We start from the raw sequence: 17,563 nt of genomic DNA, 5'->3' as shown, positions 1-17,563 counted from the left end.
TATTAAATGCTTGTTGAAATTTCCAATCTTGAATTATGCAAAAAGATTGACCTTTAACAGGTTGGAAAACCCTCATTGGAAGAACATTACAACCCACTGTAAAAATGAGCACCTTTATATTCATATTATTTGATGAAACTTTTCCCTAAGAACTATGCATCTATCAAGTAGTAAATGGTCAAAACATGTCAAAAGAATTTTGTGATGTTTCTAAATTTATATCTTCTTTATTAATTTGACCCTCATTTAGAAAAGTTGTTCCACATCTAATGAATTTTCCCACTTTTGAGTTTAAACTCTTTTTTTTCAACAGTAAATGACCCCTTGTTTTAGAGACAGTCCCTCATTTAAGGGATATCACTCATAATTTATTATCTTAATGGTAGTACTGCATCATTGAATTTTGTCAATCAGCAATGCTTTTATCCTTAGGCTGTGTAAAAAGCTTCTTGCAGATGAAAATTCACCTGCCATGTTCACGATTTTACAACTAGATGAAAACATAACAAGTACAAAATCTAGCATGTTAGAATAATTTTCAGAGAAAACGTTTTTGATTGGCTTATTAATTTGATCATGAAAAACATTGATAAATTTGATTGGCTGAACACGATTGTTTTACTTTGGGAACAAAATAAGGAACAATCATATTTTTGTGAAGATTTTCACAAATTCCTGTTTTAGAGGTTTTTTACGATACCCTTAATATTGATCGTTTTTTAATAAATGCAAGGACGTATTATAAAACGTCCTTGATGAGAGTAAAGAGAGTGAACACAGGGTGAACGTACTTTATGGCCGAAAGAACTCAGGACGAACAGACCAAGGGCGAACATGTTAACAGGGCGAGTCGACCCAATACCAAATTCACGCATGCGTACTACAAATATTTACATTAAAAACATCTGGTTACAAGTAAACAAATAACGTTCATGTAGACGAGATGAAATCTAATAACTTATATAAATAAAAGGGTATATATTTACGATAGAGATTGTTTTCATAATTTACAAATTAAATGATTCAGATGCTTAATCATGTGTAAAAATTGGTGTCAAGAATCGGAAGTTGTTATGAAATTGAATGATTTTACAGCTGCATACCTGTCAACCTCTGAAAATGAAAAGTCAGGTCATGACCTGCATTGAGAAAAAAAATCTCAGGTCATAACGCGTACGACATTTTGCGGGCTCAATTGAAGAACAAAAATATGTTTACATATAATTTATATAGTCAATATGTATATGAAACAGTTAGAACATGTATACAAGTTTATTTCAGACTATTGTTATATTCCATAGTAGCAGACTTGGCATTCTTAAAAAGAACTGCACTTGGTTTCAGTTCATAGCAATGCAAATGTGTATTCATTTTACAAGAAAGAAGAGCACACAGTGTATCCTTATTAAGATCAGCCCTAATCTCTGTAGCTATTTTCTTTACTAAAGAAAATGCCCTCTCACTGTCTGCATTGCTGTTTGGCAAAACTGTAATGTTTTAGCAAGTTTTGACAAAACAAAAAATCTTGGCCTGTTAAGAAAAATGTCATGCAACTTGGACATTTCTCCCCAAAATGTACCAATGTCAGTTTCAGGGGAAGTGCAAAGTGGAAGTTCATCTAATAAAATATCGTTACGTAGCTCAGGTAAACAGTCCTACATTTTGACTTTTGGTTACATTGAAAAAGACCGATAAAACCGAAGGTCGTATTACTTCTAAATACCGGAAACAATTCCGGTCAGAAATCCGGGTGAAACGGGTAATGTTAGAAATTCCCGGGACCCGCCGGGTAAAGAAAAACTCCCGGGTGAGAGGTGAAAATAACGGGTGTCACCCGCAAAAAACGGGTGAGTTGACAGGTATGCAGCTGGCACCATAGGCCTTCAGAAGACTTGTAAAGTCTTCTTCCACCAAAAATTAAATATCTCAAAAAGGAGCTATCAATTTTTAGCTAATTTTGATCCTTATATTTAATTCACTAATTATGCTCTTTTAGCTTATAGTATGAATTTGAAATTTTTAGTTATATTTAATTTCACCTAGGTACATCCTTAATATGGAATTTTTTTTAAATGATGAGCATAATATATCAAGATAAGCTTGATATCCTAAACATTCTGTATGTATGTGCCTGTCCCAAGTCAGAGCTGGAATTCAGTTGTTGACGTTTGTTGCTGTCTTACATATTTTTATTTTTTTATTTTTTTTAGCATTTAAATTAATTAGGCTGTTAGTTTTCTCGTTTGAATTGTCTTACATTTGTGATAGCTGACTATATAGTATGGGCTTTGATCATTGTTGAAGGCCTTATCTGGTAGAATAAAGCTGTTAATTTCTGTGTCATTTTGTCTCTTGTAGAGAGTTGTCTCATTTGCTATTATACCACATCTTCTTTTATAATTATATGGAATATATAAATAAAAAAATTAAATAATATGAGACTGATGTTTATTTGAATTTTGCAAGCAGTTTTTACAACATCATAACAAAATTGTTTACTGGTATCTATAATTGCATCAGAAAATCATCAGTTTAAAGATTCAAGACTTTGCAGTAATCAAGCAGCAAATTAAGATTACAAGTAAAAGGCTACTATGTACTAATGGTTATTTCTAAATCCATGGATTGATGTGAACAAACTTGAATATGTAGGTCCATAAATGTGTCCTCTTTGTAATATTTACCAACAAGGGACATTTGGATATTGACCTTTTGTTCTTCAATATTTCTAGTGTAGTAACAATTATATGGGAAAATAACTAAAACTGAAAAAATACTTTAATATTTTTGTCATTAAAAGTGTTTTTTTTTTTATAATCATCTTTATACAATAATTAGATAGAAAACAGGAGAGAGCTAAAACATTTTTCTCTCAGCTAATAACAAGAAATTAAGAATCATACTTTTTTAAGGAGGGATCTCATATGGATTCAATTGAATTTACCTTTCTTGTATAATACAATTACAATGTTTCTTTCAATTTCTTAAATGCATTTGAATTGGTATCATTGATTGAGATGTCACCATTATCACATTAACCTGAAGTAAAGGGTCAATATATTATATTCATATAATGATTAATACTATACATTATTCCTTAAAACATTTTATGGACATGTAATAATTTTTTGTATACCAAAGACTACATTATATTTCATAGAAGACATTGATTATATTCTGGTACACATTCATTGTAACCAGTTGTCTTTGCATTTTATTGTATAATATATATTTCAGTTTTTGAAGTCCATTTGTTTTAACAGGTTTATAATGTTTACCATCAGATGACACATGTTGTACTGATCCATCATTACACACCACATACAGACTGTCATCTTGTAGTGTAGTCATCTTCCAGGGTTTTGATGGTAATGTGAGGGTGTGATGTCTGTCATCAGTATAACTGTACCAGTACAGGTTGTTGTTGTACATGTTGTACTTATAGCTGTTGTAGAATATAGTGTCACCAGTACCATGTATCTTTAGAATCTGACAGTCTGTCTTTATTGTCTGTATCACCTCTCCTGTCTGATAATCTATGATCAGTAGACTTCTGTAACCACATACAACTAACTTGTTGTTTATAGTTGTAATGCCACTCGCCCACCACATTTCAGGTACTGATATTGATTTAAGTTTGAGTTTATTGTGTATGTCATACATCTCTATACACACACTATCCCTCATTATAAAAGCTACTGTAAAGTTGTTGACTGCTGTAACAAACAATGGTTTACCCTGTGCATCTATACTGTCTACCTGTGATCCATCTGTGTTATAGATCAATAGTCTCATCTGCCTAGGTAAACACATCACCAGTCTACCATCATCCATCATCACCATATTTGTTACAATTTCTTCAAGTTTGTTACAAATTTCTGCTGTCTGGTTGATCTGATGATGAAATTTGAAAACATCTTGTCCTAGTGTGTATTGTTTATTGTTTGTGTGGACTTTGTCTGAAAGATAGAAACCACACATTGTTTATTGTTGTATTTTGATTCATACAAACATCTGAAATATGATCATCTAAAGAAATTAACAGTAACAGATAGACTTTCTCAGTTGCAACAAATAAAAACAATAATTTTGTATTAAGAATTTTGAATCAATACCACAAAAAAAGCAGTTTTAGGATGAATGCTCATTAGACTTTTTTCAATTTTCATTTGTGTAATATAAAGGATTGTTTGTACGTAGTTAATAAAGACGAGGAGGCATACTATCATATAGATGTATAACATATAGGCTCACATCATGACAAGAATTCAAATGTCCTTTAAGTCCAAGTAATATATTTTGTTCAATATAGTACCAGACATATTTGACAAGAATTGTAATATTAATACACATTGTTTATTGTGAAAAAATCTATCATATAATATTAATATATTTATACATACTTTGTTGTTCCGAGTTTCCACATTGGCAAGAACATCCATCTTTTCTGATGTACAGAAGTATCTCCTGTAAAGTGATAAATTAGTAACATAGATTTGTTCATATACCAACTGTGCAAAACAAAACACATTTCAGGGGAGTCAATGCAGCTTTTACATTGTATTGTGAATTATGTGATTTAAAGATACTATTGGATATATTAAAATCAACATAAAATGTCTATTAGGCTACTGTGATTAAAGAAACATTGAAAGTTTGGCAATGTTGTTAAAATGTTCTGAAATGTTGGAAATTTCTTGGCAAACTAGAGGTACACAAATGCTCCTCCCTGTCTGATCCAAATAGGAATGATCATTCTAACATCTCATGTCTAAGGAGATTGCCACACTCTTTTCACTGAAAGGATCCCTTGCAAATTTGTTTTAAGTGGTCTAATATTTGCCAGTTAAAATGCAATTTTCAGTTCCTATCCAATATAAGTTAACAAAACAAAATATCTATGACTATTATATATCTCCCCAGGGAAACAGCTGTATTTACAAAGTGCAGTCTACAAATGTGATTGTAAACAGTTCTGTACTTGTTCACAACTTTGACTTTTTATCTTGCTAATGATATGTCGACAGAGTGAAAAAACAAGACTTCGGTATGCTGTTTCTGTCTGCAGAGGAGTTGTTGGCGTTCGTGTCGTTGTCAACAATGTATTAGTTTGTGATTAGGTATAGTTTTAGTAGTTTATGGTGAACCACTATATATATAAGTTAAGTGAGTCAAAAATATTTGGTATGCAGTTATATTAGTATTGGCACATCTCATTACCATGGAGATTATATGGCCCAGCCCCCACAGTTATGGTCTACTGACTTTGAAACGTTTGCTTAGTTTTTGTCGAGCCTGCAACTTTTGTTGCAGAAAGCTCGACATAGGGATAGTGATCCGGCGGCGGCGTTATCTCACTTCTTAAAAGCTTTATATTCTAGAAGGTGGAAGACCTGGATGCTTCATACTTTGTATATAGATGCTTCATGTTACGAAGTTTTCGTCAGTCACATATCCAATGTCCTTGACCTCATTTTCATGGTTCAGTGACCACTTGAAAAAAAAGTTCAATTTTTTTGTAATGTTGAATTCTCTCTTATTATAAGTAATAGGATAACTATATTTGATATGTGCGTACCTTGCAAGGTCCTCATGTCTTTCAGACAGTTTTCACTTGACCTCGACCTTATTTCATGGATCAGTGAACAAGGTTAAGTTTTGGTGGTCAAGTCCATATCTCAGATACTATAAGCAATAGGGCTAGTATATTCGGTGTATGGAAGGACTGTAAGGTGTACATGTCCAACTGGCAGGTGTCATCTGACCTTGACCTCATTTTCATGGTTCAGTGGTTATAGTTAATTTTTTGTGTTTTGGTCTGTTTTTCTCATACTATATGCAATAGGTCTACTATATTTGTTGTATGGAATGATTGTAAGGTGAACATATGAAGCGGGCAGATGTCATGTGACCTTGACCTCATTTTTATGGTTCAGTGGTCAAAGTTAAGTTTTTGAGTTTTCGTCTAATTATCTAATACTATATGCCATAGGTCAACTATATTTGGTGTATGGAAATATTTTATGATCTTTATGTCAGTCGCACAGGTTTTATTTGACCGTGACCTCATTTTCACGGTTCATTGCACAGTGTTAAGTTTTTGTGTTTTGGTCTATTTTTCTTTAACTATAAGTAATGAGTCAACTATATAAGTTGTATAGAAGCATTGTTAGCTGTACATGTCTGCCTGGCATGGTTCTCTGACCTTGACCTCATTTTCAAAGTTCATTGGTCTTTGTTTAGTTATCTTGGTTAATGTTAAGTTTATGTGACAGTTTATACTTAGGACTATCAACATATATCAATGATTAGTATAGGAAGGCGAGACATTTCAGCGTGTGCACTCTTGTCGTGTATTAGTTTAGTTTGATTTTGTTGGTTTATGGGGAACCTCTTCTGGTAGTTAAATGATGTTTAGTATGCAGTTGTATTAGCATTAGCATATCTCATTACCATGAAGATTATTTAACCCTGCCCCCTCAGTTATGGTTTATTGACTTTGAACATTTTGCTTAGTTTACATGTATAAGTTTGGGTTTAGGTTGTTTAAAGGGAACTACATATAATAATTTAATGGTACATGTATTTGATATGCAGTCGTATTAGCATTTGCACAAATCATCCCATGGAGATTGTTTAGCCATGTACCTTCAGTCATAGTTCATTGACTTTGAATATTTGCTAAACTTACAAAAGTTACATGTTAAAGTGTTGCTATTTTAATTTCAACATTTGCATTATCGAAATTACCAAAAAAAAGCAAGACATATCTCTGTGATGACAATTTATTGTCTTTATTAATAGTTTTCTCATTGGCTATTACTACACCCCCGTTTTTTTAAAGATACAAAGTCAGCAAGATACACTTAGTGGTAATAAACGTAATAATGTATTTACCTGCATGTAAGCATTTTGTCCTTGTATGTCAGATCTTATACCTTGGATTGAATTATTCATCTGAAAATAAAGTAAAAACATAAACTATGTTAGCTGGAACTATTTTTTTCAGTAAAGACAATCATACTTGCCCTGTGTTAAATACGGTACTTTGGCCTATAATGGTGTATTTGTGACTTGGATGGAGAGTTGTTTCATTGGCACTCATACCACATCTTCTTATATCTATTTGCAACTCTATTTCACTTTATTCTACTAAACTTAAACATTGAACCATCACAAAGTCAGGTCAAATATCCAACAGATCTTATTCAATGTTTCAGCAATCCTTTTAATTTCATGATTTTTTCAATGTTTTTTTTTAATATAATAATATTTATCATATATTTAGTACAAAATACAGCAGTTTTTAGTTTTGTATATTTGATAAAGGTTTTTTTTTCAAGTCTGTATTACCTACTCTGTATCGCATACCCTGTATCGCATACCTGGCGTGACGTCATAATAAATTCGAAAGACGTCAACGTTTGATCTCTGACGTCCAGTTGCTGTTCCCACCAAAAAAAAATGTGCTATCATTTCAACTAGTTTGATATAAATCAGTCATGTTGTTACTTTGTAATATAGTTTTGATTTTTTTAAGTTAAAACATGTAGTTGAAATGATGGAACAGTATTGTTTACTTAGTAAATTATTTAAATACATGGTCTTAACAGTATATTGAGAATGTAATAAGGTTATAGGGGACATTACAATGTGGATATTCAGCTAATAAGGAAGTCTTTTAAAAAAAAAAGTCAGCTGAAAATACAGGAAAATCATAATTTCCTTTTTCTTGCTTATATTTTGGACGATTTAAAAGAACACTGGATATTCCATGAATCTGATTCTGTGAAAATATATGATCAACAGAATAATACATGGCAAAATCTGTATTGCATGCTGTATCACCAAGAGAACCAATTTCAGCCCTCGAGACCTTCGGCCCTCAGGACTAATATTGGTTTCTTGTGGTGATGCAGCATGCGATACAGATTTTGCCATGTATTATTCTATATGTATTCAATAAACCTTGCTTGATACAAATTTCACTGAGAGTTAAAACTTCTCTAGATCTTGATTTTCTCTATTACACTATATTCCACTGATTATCCAGGGTAATAAACAGCTGTTTCAACTTATTAACTTATAAAAAAGCACAATTATCCTGTACAGCAGCTAATTATTACTAAAATTCTTTTTCATTCACAATAATAATGTTGATTTCTATTCATCCGTATCTACTCATTTATTTAATTCATTTTCAAAAATACTAAAGACATCAAAAGTGTATTTATATACGTTTTTTGATTGAGTTAAGCCTGCCAATTGATATTTTATCGTGTGTTTTTCTATGTTGTGATGTTATGCTATTATTTCAGAAAAAGGGAGAAGGTTTAGATCTATTAAGACATTTAATCCCGCTGCAAATGTTTGCACCTGTCCTAAGTCAGGAATCTGATGTACAGTAGTTGTCGTTTGTTTATGTAATTTATATGTGTTTCTCGTTTCTCGTTTTTTTAGCTCACCTGGCCCTTTAGTGAGCTTTTCCCATCACTTTGCGTCCGTCGTCCATCGTCGTCCGTCGTCGTTAACTTTTACAAAAATCTTCTCCTCTGAAACTACTGGGCCAAATTGAACCAAACTTGGCCACAATCATCATTGGGGTACCTAGTTTGAAAAATGTGTCCGGTGACGCAGCCAACCAACCAAGATGGGCGCCAAAATAGAACATAGGGGTAAAATGCAGTTTTTGGCTTATAACTCAAACACAAAAGCATTTAGAGCAAATCTGACAGGGTAAAATTGTTTATCAGGTCAAGATCTATCTGCCCTAAAATTTTCAGATAAATCGAACAACCCGTTGTTGGGTTGCTGCCCCTAAATTGGTAATTTTAAGGAAATTTTACTGTTTTTGGTTATTATCTTGAATATTATTATAGATAGAGATAGACTGTTAACAGCAATAATGTTCAGCAAAGTTAGATTTACAAATAAGTCAACATGACCGAAATGGTCAATTGACCCCTTTAGAAGTTATTGCCCTTTATAGTCAATTTTTAACTATTTTTCGTAAATCTTAGTAATCTTTTACAAAAATCTTCTCCTCTGAAACTACTGGGCCAAATTAATCCAAACTTGACCAAAATCATCTTTGGGGTATCTAGTTAAAAAAAAAGTCTCCGGTGACCCGGCTATCCAACCAAGATGGCCGCCATGGCTAAAAATAGAACATAGGGGTAAAATGCAGTTTTTGGCTTATAACTCAAAAACCAAAGCATTTAGAGCAAATCTGACAATGGGTAAAATTGTTTATCAGGTCAAGATCTATCTGCCCTGAATTTTTCAGATGAATCGGACAACCCGTTGTTGGGTTGCTGCCCCTAAATTGGTAATTTTAAGGAAATTTTACTGTTCTTATACGACAGCAAAAATTTTAATTTTTCGTCGTATATTGCTATCACGTTGGCGTCGTCATCCTGCGTCGTCTTGCGTCTTGCGTCATCGTCGTCGTCGTCCGAATACTTTTAGTTTTCGCACTCTAACTTTAGTAAAAGTGAATAGAAATCTATGAAATTTTAACACAAGGTTTTAAACCACAAAAGGAAGGTTGGGATTGATTTTGGGAGTTTTGGTCCCAATATTTTAGGAATTAGGGGCCAAAAAGGGCCCAAATAAGCATTTTCTTGGTTTTCGCACTATAACTTTAGTTTAAGTAAATAGAAATCTATGAAATTTTGACACAAGGTTTATGACCACAAAATGAAGGTTGGGATTGATTTTGGGAGTTTTAGTTCAAACAGTTTAGGAATTAGGGGCCAAAAAAGGCCCAAATAAGCATTATTCTTGGTTTTCGCACAATAACTTTAGTATAAGTAAATAGAAATCAATGAAATTTAAACACAAGGTTTATGACCACAAAAGGAAGGTTGGGATTGATTTTGGAGTTGAGGTCTGAACAGTTTAGGAATTAGGGGCCAAAAAAGGCCCAAATAAGCATTATTCTTGGTTTTCGCACAATAACTTTAGTATTAGTAAATAGAAATCTTTGAAATTTAAACACAAGGTTTATGACCATAAAAGGAAGGTTGGGTTTGATTTTGGGAGTTTTGGTCCCAACTGGTTTTTAGGAATAAGGGGCCCAAAGGGTCCAAAATTGAACTTTGTTTGATTTCATCAAAAATTGAATTATTGGGGTTCTTTGATATGCCGGATCTAACTGTGTATGTAGATTCTTAATTTTTAGTCCCGTTTTCCAATTGGTCTACATTAAGGTCCAAAGGGTCCAAAATTAAACTTAGTTTGATTTTAACAAAAATTGAATCCTTGGGGTTCTTTGATATGCTGAATCTACAAATGTACTTAGATTTTTGATTATTGGCCCAGTTTTCAAGTTGGTCCAAATCGGGGTCCAAAATTAAACTTTGTTTGATTTCATCAAAAATTGAATAATTGGGGTTCTTTGATATGCCAAATCTAACTGTGTATGTAGATTCTTAATTTTTAGTCCCGTTATCAAATTGGTCTACATTAAATACCAAAGGGTCCAAAATTAAACTAAGTTTGATTTTAATAAAAATTGAATTCTTTGGCTTTTTTGATATGCTGAATTTAATCATGTACTTAGATTTTTTATTATGGGCCCAGTTTTCAAGTTGGTTCAAATCAGGATCCAAAATTATTATATTAAGTATTGTGCAATAGCAAGAAATTTTCAATTGCACAGTATTCAGCAATAGCAAGAAATCTTCAATTGCACAGTATTGTGCAATAGCAAAAAATGTTCAATTGCACAGTATTGTGCAATAGCAAGAAATCTTCAATTGCACAGTATTGTGCAATAGCAAATATTTTCAATTGCACAGTATTGCGCAATAGCAAGAAATATCTAATTGCACAATATTGTGCAATAGCAAGAAATTTTCAATTGATTGGAGTTATCTTTCTTTGTCCAGAATAGTAGTTGAATCAACTTAAATCATTGTTTTATACAATGCACAATGTATATTCACTTTTACTACCAACTGATAAATTAAAACACTCTTTACCATTCAGTGATAACAAGCACTTTTTGTTACATTTTAATATTTTATGATGTATTTAAATGAGTAGTTATTGTTGCAAACTCCATTAGAAATTTGAATTGAGATCAGTTTTGAAACAGGGAAAGGGGGATGTGAAAAAAAAATGGGTGGGGGGGGGGGGGGTTAATTTTTCTCATTTCAGATTTCATAAATAAAAAGAAAATTTCTTCAAACATTTTTTTGAGAGGATTAATATTCAACAGCATAGTGATTGCTCAAAGACAAAAAAAATATTTTAAGTTCATTAGACCACATTCATTCTGTGTCCAAAACCTATGCTGTGTCAACTATTTAATCACAATCCAAATTTAGAGCTGAATCCAGCTTGAATGTTGTGTCCATACTTGCCCCAACCGTTCAGGGTACAACCTATGCGGTCGTATAAAGCTGCGCCCTGCGGAGCATCTGGTTGGTTATTATCTTGAATATTATTATAGATAGAGATAAACTGTTTACAGCAATAATTGAGAAATAATTCTTTCATGCCATGCTCTATGCTCATTTTAACATGGGTAGGCATTATATTTGTTAATATCTTAATACCGAGCGTTAGCGAGGTATTAAATGTTTACAAATATAATGCCTACCCATGTTAAAATGAGCATAGAGCATGGCATGATAGAATTATTTCGATTCTAATAGGAATTTTTTGAACTTTTGTACTTCGAAGCGGACCTATAGTAGACGCTCGAAATGTCGCCATTTTGATTTAATGAACAAAAACGTTATAGAAAAATCAACAGTTTATCAATAAAAAAAGAACAGAAACACTTAAACATACTTTTAAAATGTTTTTATTTAATTTCCTAGCGAGCAACACCAACAAAAATGTCCGTTTGGATCACTGGCGTTGGTTTAAAATTCATCTGATGTTGCAATTTTAATTGTGACGTCAATCACGTGCAGCCCATGTTCTATTCGAATTAGAACATGGCTTTGTACCCAAAGCTAGAGAAGAACGACATATTAGAATTTTCAGCAAAGTTAGATTTACAAATAAGTCAACATGACCGAAATGGTCAGCTGACCTCTTTAGGAGTTATTGCCCTTTATAGTAAATTTTTAACCATTTTTCGTAAATCTTAGTAATCTTTTACAAAAATCTTCTTCTCTGAAACTACTGGGCCAAATTAATCCAAACTTGGCCACAATCATCTTTGGGGTACCTTGTTTTACAAATGTGTCCGGTGACCCGGCCATCCAACCAAGATGGTCGCCATGGCTAAAAATAGAACATAGGGGGTAAAATGCAGTTTTTGGCTTATAACTCAAAAACCAAAGCATTTAGAGCAAATCTGACAATGGGTAAAATTGTTTATCAGGTCAAAATCTATCTGTCCTAAAATTTTCAGATGAATCGGAAAACCGGTTGTTGGGTTGCTGCCCCTAAATTGGTAATTTTAAGGAAATTTTACTGTTTTGGGTTATTATCTTGAATATTATTATAGATAGAGATAAACTTTAAACAGCAATAATGTACAGCAAAGTAAGATTTACAAATAAGTCAACATGACTGAAATGGTCAATTGACCCCCTAAGGAGTTATTGTCCTTTATAGTCAATTTTTACAATTTTTATAAAATTTGTGTAAATTTTTACTAACATTTTCCACTGAAACTACTGGGCCAAGTTCATTATAGATAGAGATAACTAAACTGTAAGCAGCAAGAATGTTCAGTAAAGTAAGACGTACAAACACATCACCATAACCAAAACAAAATTTTGTAATGAATCTATCTGCTTCCTTTGTTTAATATTCACATAGACCAAGGTGAGCGACACAGGCTCTTTAGAGCCTCTAGTTTTATATAGATTAAACCATTGGTTTTCCCGTTTGAATGGTTTAACACTAGTAATTTTGGGGCCCTTTATAGTTTGTTGTTCGGTGTGAGCCAAGGCTCGGTGTTGAAGGCTGTGCATTGACCTATAATGGTTTACTTTTTTTAGCTCACCTTTCCAAAAGGAAATGTGAGCTTTTGCCATCACTTGGCGTCCGTCGTCATCCGTCCGTCGTAAACTATTTCAAAGATCTTCTCCTCTGAAACTACTGAACCAATTCAAACCAAACTTCATCTGATTGATTCCTAGGGTATCTAAAATAAAGTTTGTGTTTTAATTCCCATTTCATCAAAAAACATGGCCGCCATGGCTAAAAATAGAACATAGGGGTAAAATGCAGTTTTTAGCTTATAACTCAAAAACCAAAGCATTTAGAGCAAATCTGACATGGGGGTAAAATTGTTTATCAGGTGAAGATCTATCTGCACTGAAATTTTCAGATGAATCGGACAACCCGTTAATAGGTTGCTGCCCCTGAATTGGTAATTTTAAGGACATTTGGCTGTTTTTGGTTATTATCATGAATATTATTATAGATAGAGATAAACTGTAAACAGCAAAAATGTTCAGCAAAGTAAGATTTACAAATAAGTTTACAGACCGAAATGGTCAGTTGACCCCTTTAGGAGTTATGGCCCTTTATAGTCAATTTTTAACCATTTTCCGTAAATCTTAGTTATCTTTTACAAAAATCTTCTCCTCTGAAACTACTGGGCCAAATTGAACCAAACTTGGCAACAATCATCATTGGGGTAACTAGTTTAAAATTTTGTCCGGGGACCCGGCCAACCAACCAAGATGGCCGCCATGGCCAAAATAGAACATAGGGGTAAAATCAGTATTTGGCTCAAAATCTGACATGAGGTTAAATGGTTTCTCAGGTCAAGATCTATCTGCCCTGAAATTTTCAGATGAATCGGACAACCCGTTGTTGGGTTGCCGCCCCTGAATTGGTAATTTTAAGGAAATTTTGCTGTTTTTGGTTATTATCTTGAATATTAAAATAGATGTAGATAAACTTTAAACAGCAATAATGTAATGCTTGGGGTATACAATGTTTTTTTATACTTTCATCATAAATTATATTATGAACACGAGACAAACGAGACATTTCAGTGTGTCCACTCTTGTTTTTGCTTTTGAAGAAAATATGACAGAATCGAAGAACCATTTATATAAATTGAAAACCCAAAATAATCATTGATGGAAGATTTAAGCAAAAAAATTAAGGTGAGCGATTCAGGCTCTTGAGAGCCTCTTGTTTAGATTGTTATTTGGATGGAGAGTTGGTTGTCTCATTGGCACTCACACCACATCTTCCTATATCTATCAACAATTTTTGTTTCTCAGCTCAGAAGCATATCATTTGAAAGAATATCATATATCAAAATAAATCATGTTGCCTAAGATGAAATACATTATAAAACAAATGTATAGGAATCTTTCGGAATATGCATGACATATTAGTCAGTGGCCATCGAAGACACACAACTATTAATTAATCCACCAGGAATTGGTTACACTTAACATTAATCAACCTTTTTAATACTTTGAATATTTTAATTAGATATATATTTAGAAACATCAAATGTAATGTTACTGGTTTTTGATGAGTACCTTGCAGGATATATTGCAAATTGTCATTGAAATGGCAAAATAAGTCTATTCTTTGGTTCATTGTTTTATTTAATCCATACAAAACATATACAGCCTTTTTTTAAACAGTCAGTCAAATTTGAGCAATTTGATGTAGAAAAACATATATCTTTATTTTAATACCTGATATAAGAAAAATTATTTTTCATACATTAATTTTAAGCTACTATTTTCAGATATGAAATAACTATAAATTCTAGACATAAACATGTTGTGTCAGCCTACATTCCCGTGTCATTGTAATGAGACATTAAATGATCATATTAATACAGACGAGGGACACCTTGTATAATCAAAAAGATAATGTAAGCTGCTTAGAATAGCAGCAATATAAAAAATCCAGCTCATCTAGGTGCATGAGAATCACAATGTTTTTCTTTGACATAATCTGAATGGCTGTTCCACTCATTCTGTTTATATCACCATTGACACATGTTATTTTAAATCTATTACCAATAACAGACATATTGATAGTTACCTCATCAAGCTTCTTGTGGAGGTCCAGTAGGTTAAGAGTGTAGCTGTTACACAAAGACTCATCCAATGGTCTTTGCTCTATTCTTATCAAGTCATCTTGTTTACTAGGGTCAAGTTGTAGGACAAAGTTTGTCAGGTCTGTCCAAAGGCTGTTGTATTCTGTCTGTGATATTCTGCCTGTGGTATTATGACTCAGGTAGTCATTTTTGTATTGTCGTAAGCCCTGTACTGCAGCATCTTCAGATGGTGTTAGATTATTGCAGTTCAACAAAAACAGGCTGGATAAGGTGATGTCTAGATCTTCTAGTTGAACAGGATTGGCTGTGAACTTGCAGTGGCAATCATGAAGGGCAAGGCCAGATTTCTCTGTATATAACCGCTTCCATTGACAATAAATTAGTGGCAATGATGGATGGTTATAACAATTTTGCCCGTCAACACAGCATCGTGCATTTCTGTGTCGTAGATGAAACAGGATGTGTATTACTGGTTGCGTGTTGAGGAAAGCTTGTAGAGTTGTAAGTCCTTTACTGGTGTAGTCTCTTTCAAGTCTGGTTCTGAACAATGGTGTTACAACCTCCATTATAACAGACCCTACTATAAAGTATCGTCTCTTATCATCCCTGTCCATCCTGTAATATAAATGTAGTTAACAGAACAATTTAACACAATCTCCAGTTTAAATTATCATAGTGATAAAAACTGTAAACTTCAGTATTTTCACTTCAAATAGAACATTTACTATAGTCTCAACTTAGTGTCAATTGAACTGTATCTTATATTCCAAAACCATAGAACAATCAAAAACAATTATTATTGTTTTTTTATTTTTAAAACACCAATTATGTCTTGAGAAAAGAATGCTGCTGAAAAGCCAGTTTTTTCTTCTAACCAAAGTGTTGTTATAGTATGATGTTATCATACATACAGAAGAAACATAAAAAAATGTATCCCCTCCTTAATCAAGTAGTCAGGGGCATCAATGTAAACAGCTATCTTTTAAATAAAAATGATGAAACTCAAAATAAAGTTTCCCCAATATAGCCAATTATCTCATATCCCCGAAAATTGATGCCAATGAAAATATAAAGCAATTCACTAAAGTTTGTTTTTTTAATACTAACCAAATGTCGGATTAAGATTACTTAATTTGTATTAATTACTTTATATGATTTATATCTAAATAAAAATATACAGATAATGTCTAAACGACAGATTTATTATCGTTTGAATTAAATGTTATTTCAACATTGTTTACTGATTTCGTTTTGTGAAATTATAATTAACATTAATAAAGACAAAGGCGTGGGTGCTTATTTTGTTTGAAATCCCTTTTCCGTGAAAACCATAATAACAGTGGCGAATCCAGAACTTCTCGTAAAGAGGATCCCTCTGGTTGAACTTAGGGAGCCTGCTCCAGTCATGATTCAGTGATTTTCTGTATAGTCAACCAAACTTTTGGAGAAGTAGTAAACTGAAAGTATTTTTTTTGTTTAGGTCAACTTATCAGTATCTATGTTAACATTTAGTAGTGTATTTTATATTTTAGTGTTATCATGGTAATTGACATGTTTACTCACATGAAATGTATTTAATAAATGGTTTTGTCTTGTAAACTTAAAGAATAATGAAACTTCCTTTTTGATAATGTCAAGGTAGAATGGAAATATCCTTTTCTATTTAAAGTCATGTGATCATTTCCAATACACATTTTACAGAAGAAAATGAAAAGTTATTTATGTCAGATTCAAACAAGTTCAAAATCCATAACATTTAAATGTTTACTGCTTTTATTCAGTTTCTATATTAGTATTCAATTCATGTCTGTTGTTTATAATTAATCTGTTAAAAGCTAGACAAATATGGTATACTGAGTTTATTAATTAAAACATTATTAATTTATTGAAATGTCAAGAAAATGTGTGGATTTCTTTCTTCGTAAATTGACTTAATTGTACAATAGTTCTACAAACAATTTATAGCTACTTCAATACAAACAGCCCCTCTCTCTTAACCAAAAAAAAACCCACTTAATTAAGTCAGGTCATTACCTACAAATAGTTCAAGAAAAAATGCTTAAAGTCATAAGAAACGAGTGACTGGTGAAAAATCATGTTCTTCTGATTATCTTGAACCAATCCATGCAAACATCATTAACTTAGTCTTCTGTGCACGAATTTATATTTTTTTTCGTGTAAATTTTGTATAGTCGTCAATTTTTTTTTCAATCGGTCAGTGTTGTTGTGAAAATATGGCAGGTAATTAAAATTCGTGTTTTGAAGCCGAAGTTTACCGATTTTTACCTGTTTGTCAACAATCGACAAAAAAGCACGGAATTTGAGCACATGTTTAACATGTATATTCAGATAATAGTTTATTTTAAGGACATCCATGTGTATTGTGATCACCGGATTTTTACGAGATGGGTCACACTGAGGTCACTTTGCATATGGAAAATATGTCGGGGGAATTGCTTCCTTCCAATTGATTCCTGGAAGGAAGCAATGAAAATAAAGTAAACTTCTTCTAAATATGAATAAATTAAAGAATTTTCTTCAGAAAAACGTATA

At 32.6% G+C, this 17,563-nt stretch overlaps 2 protein-coding genes across 5 annotated transcripts in view; one reads left to right on the top strand and one right to left on the bottom strand.

The window, feature by feature from the left end:
• Positions 1 to 17,563, top strand: part of LOC143085157 (exocyst complex component 1-like) — an 80,784-nt gene that overhangs the window by 47,556 nt on the left and 15,665 nt on the right. The window lies entirely within an intron of this gene.
• On the bottom strand, positions 1,876 to 16,663 carry LOC143085156 (uncharacterized). Its single transcript, XM_076261355.1, has 5 exons — positions 16,574 to 16,663; positions 14,995 to 15,625; positions 6,898 to 6,957; positions 4,404 to 4,467; positions 1,876 to 3,959 (listed from the first exon to the last, which is right to left on the bottom strand). Coding segments are annotated over exons 1-5 (1,569 nt in total). The 5' UTR covers positions 16,576 to 16,663; the 3' UTR covers positions 1,876 to 3,147.

Source organism: Mytilus galloprovincialis, chromosome 8 (genome assembly GCF_965363235.1).
Source record: "Mytilus galloprovincialis chromosome 8, xbMytGall1.hap1.1, whole genome shotgun sequence".
In the NCBI taxonomy this organism is placed as follows: domain Eukaryota; kingdom Metazoa; phylum Mollusca; class Bivalvia; order Mytilida; family Mytilidae; genus Mytilus; species Mytilus galloprovincialis.
This window is presented reverse-complemented; position numbering and strand designations above follow the sequence as displayed.

What these genes read in the sequence shown, in the direction of transcription:
- LOC143085156 (XM_076261355.1), bottom strand. An exon ending in TCCACAAGAAGCTTGATGAG is followed by an intron (nt 6,958 to 14,994) that starts GTAACTATCAAT and finishes CTTTATTTTCAG; the next exon opens with ATGAATAATTCAATCCAAGG. An exon ending in TGGAAACTCGGAACAACAAA is followed by an intron (nt 3,960 to 4,403) that starts GTATGTATAAAT and finishes TCTATCTTTCAG; the next exon opens with ACAAAGTCCACACAAACAAT.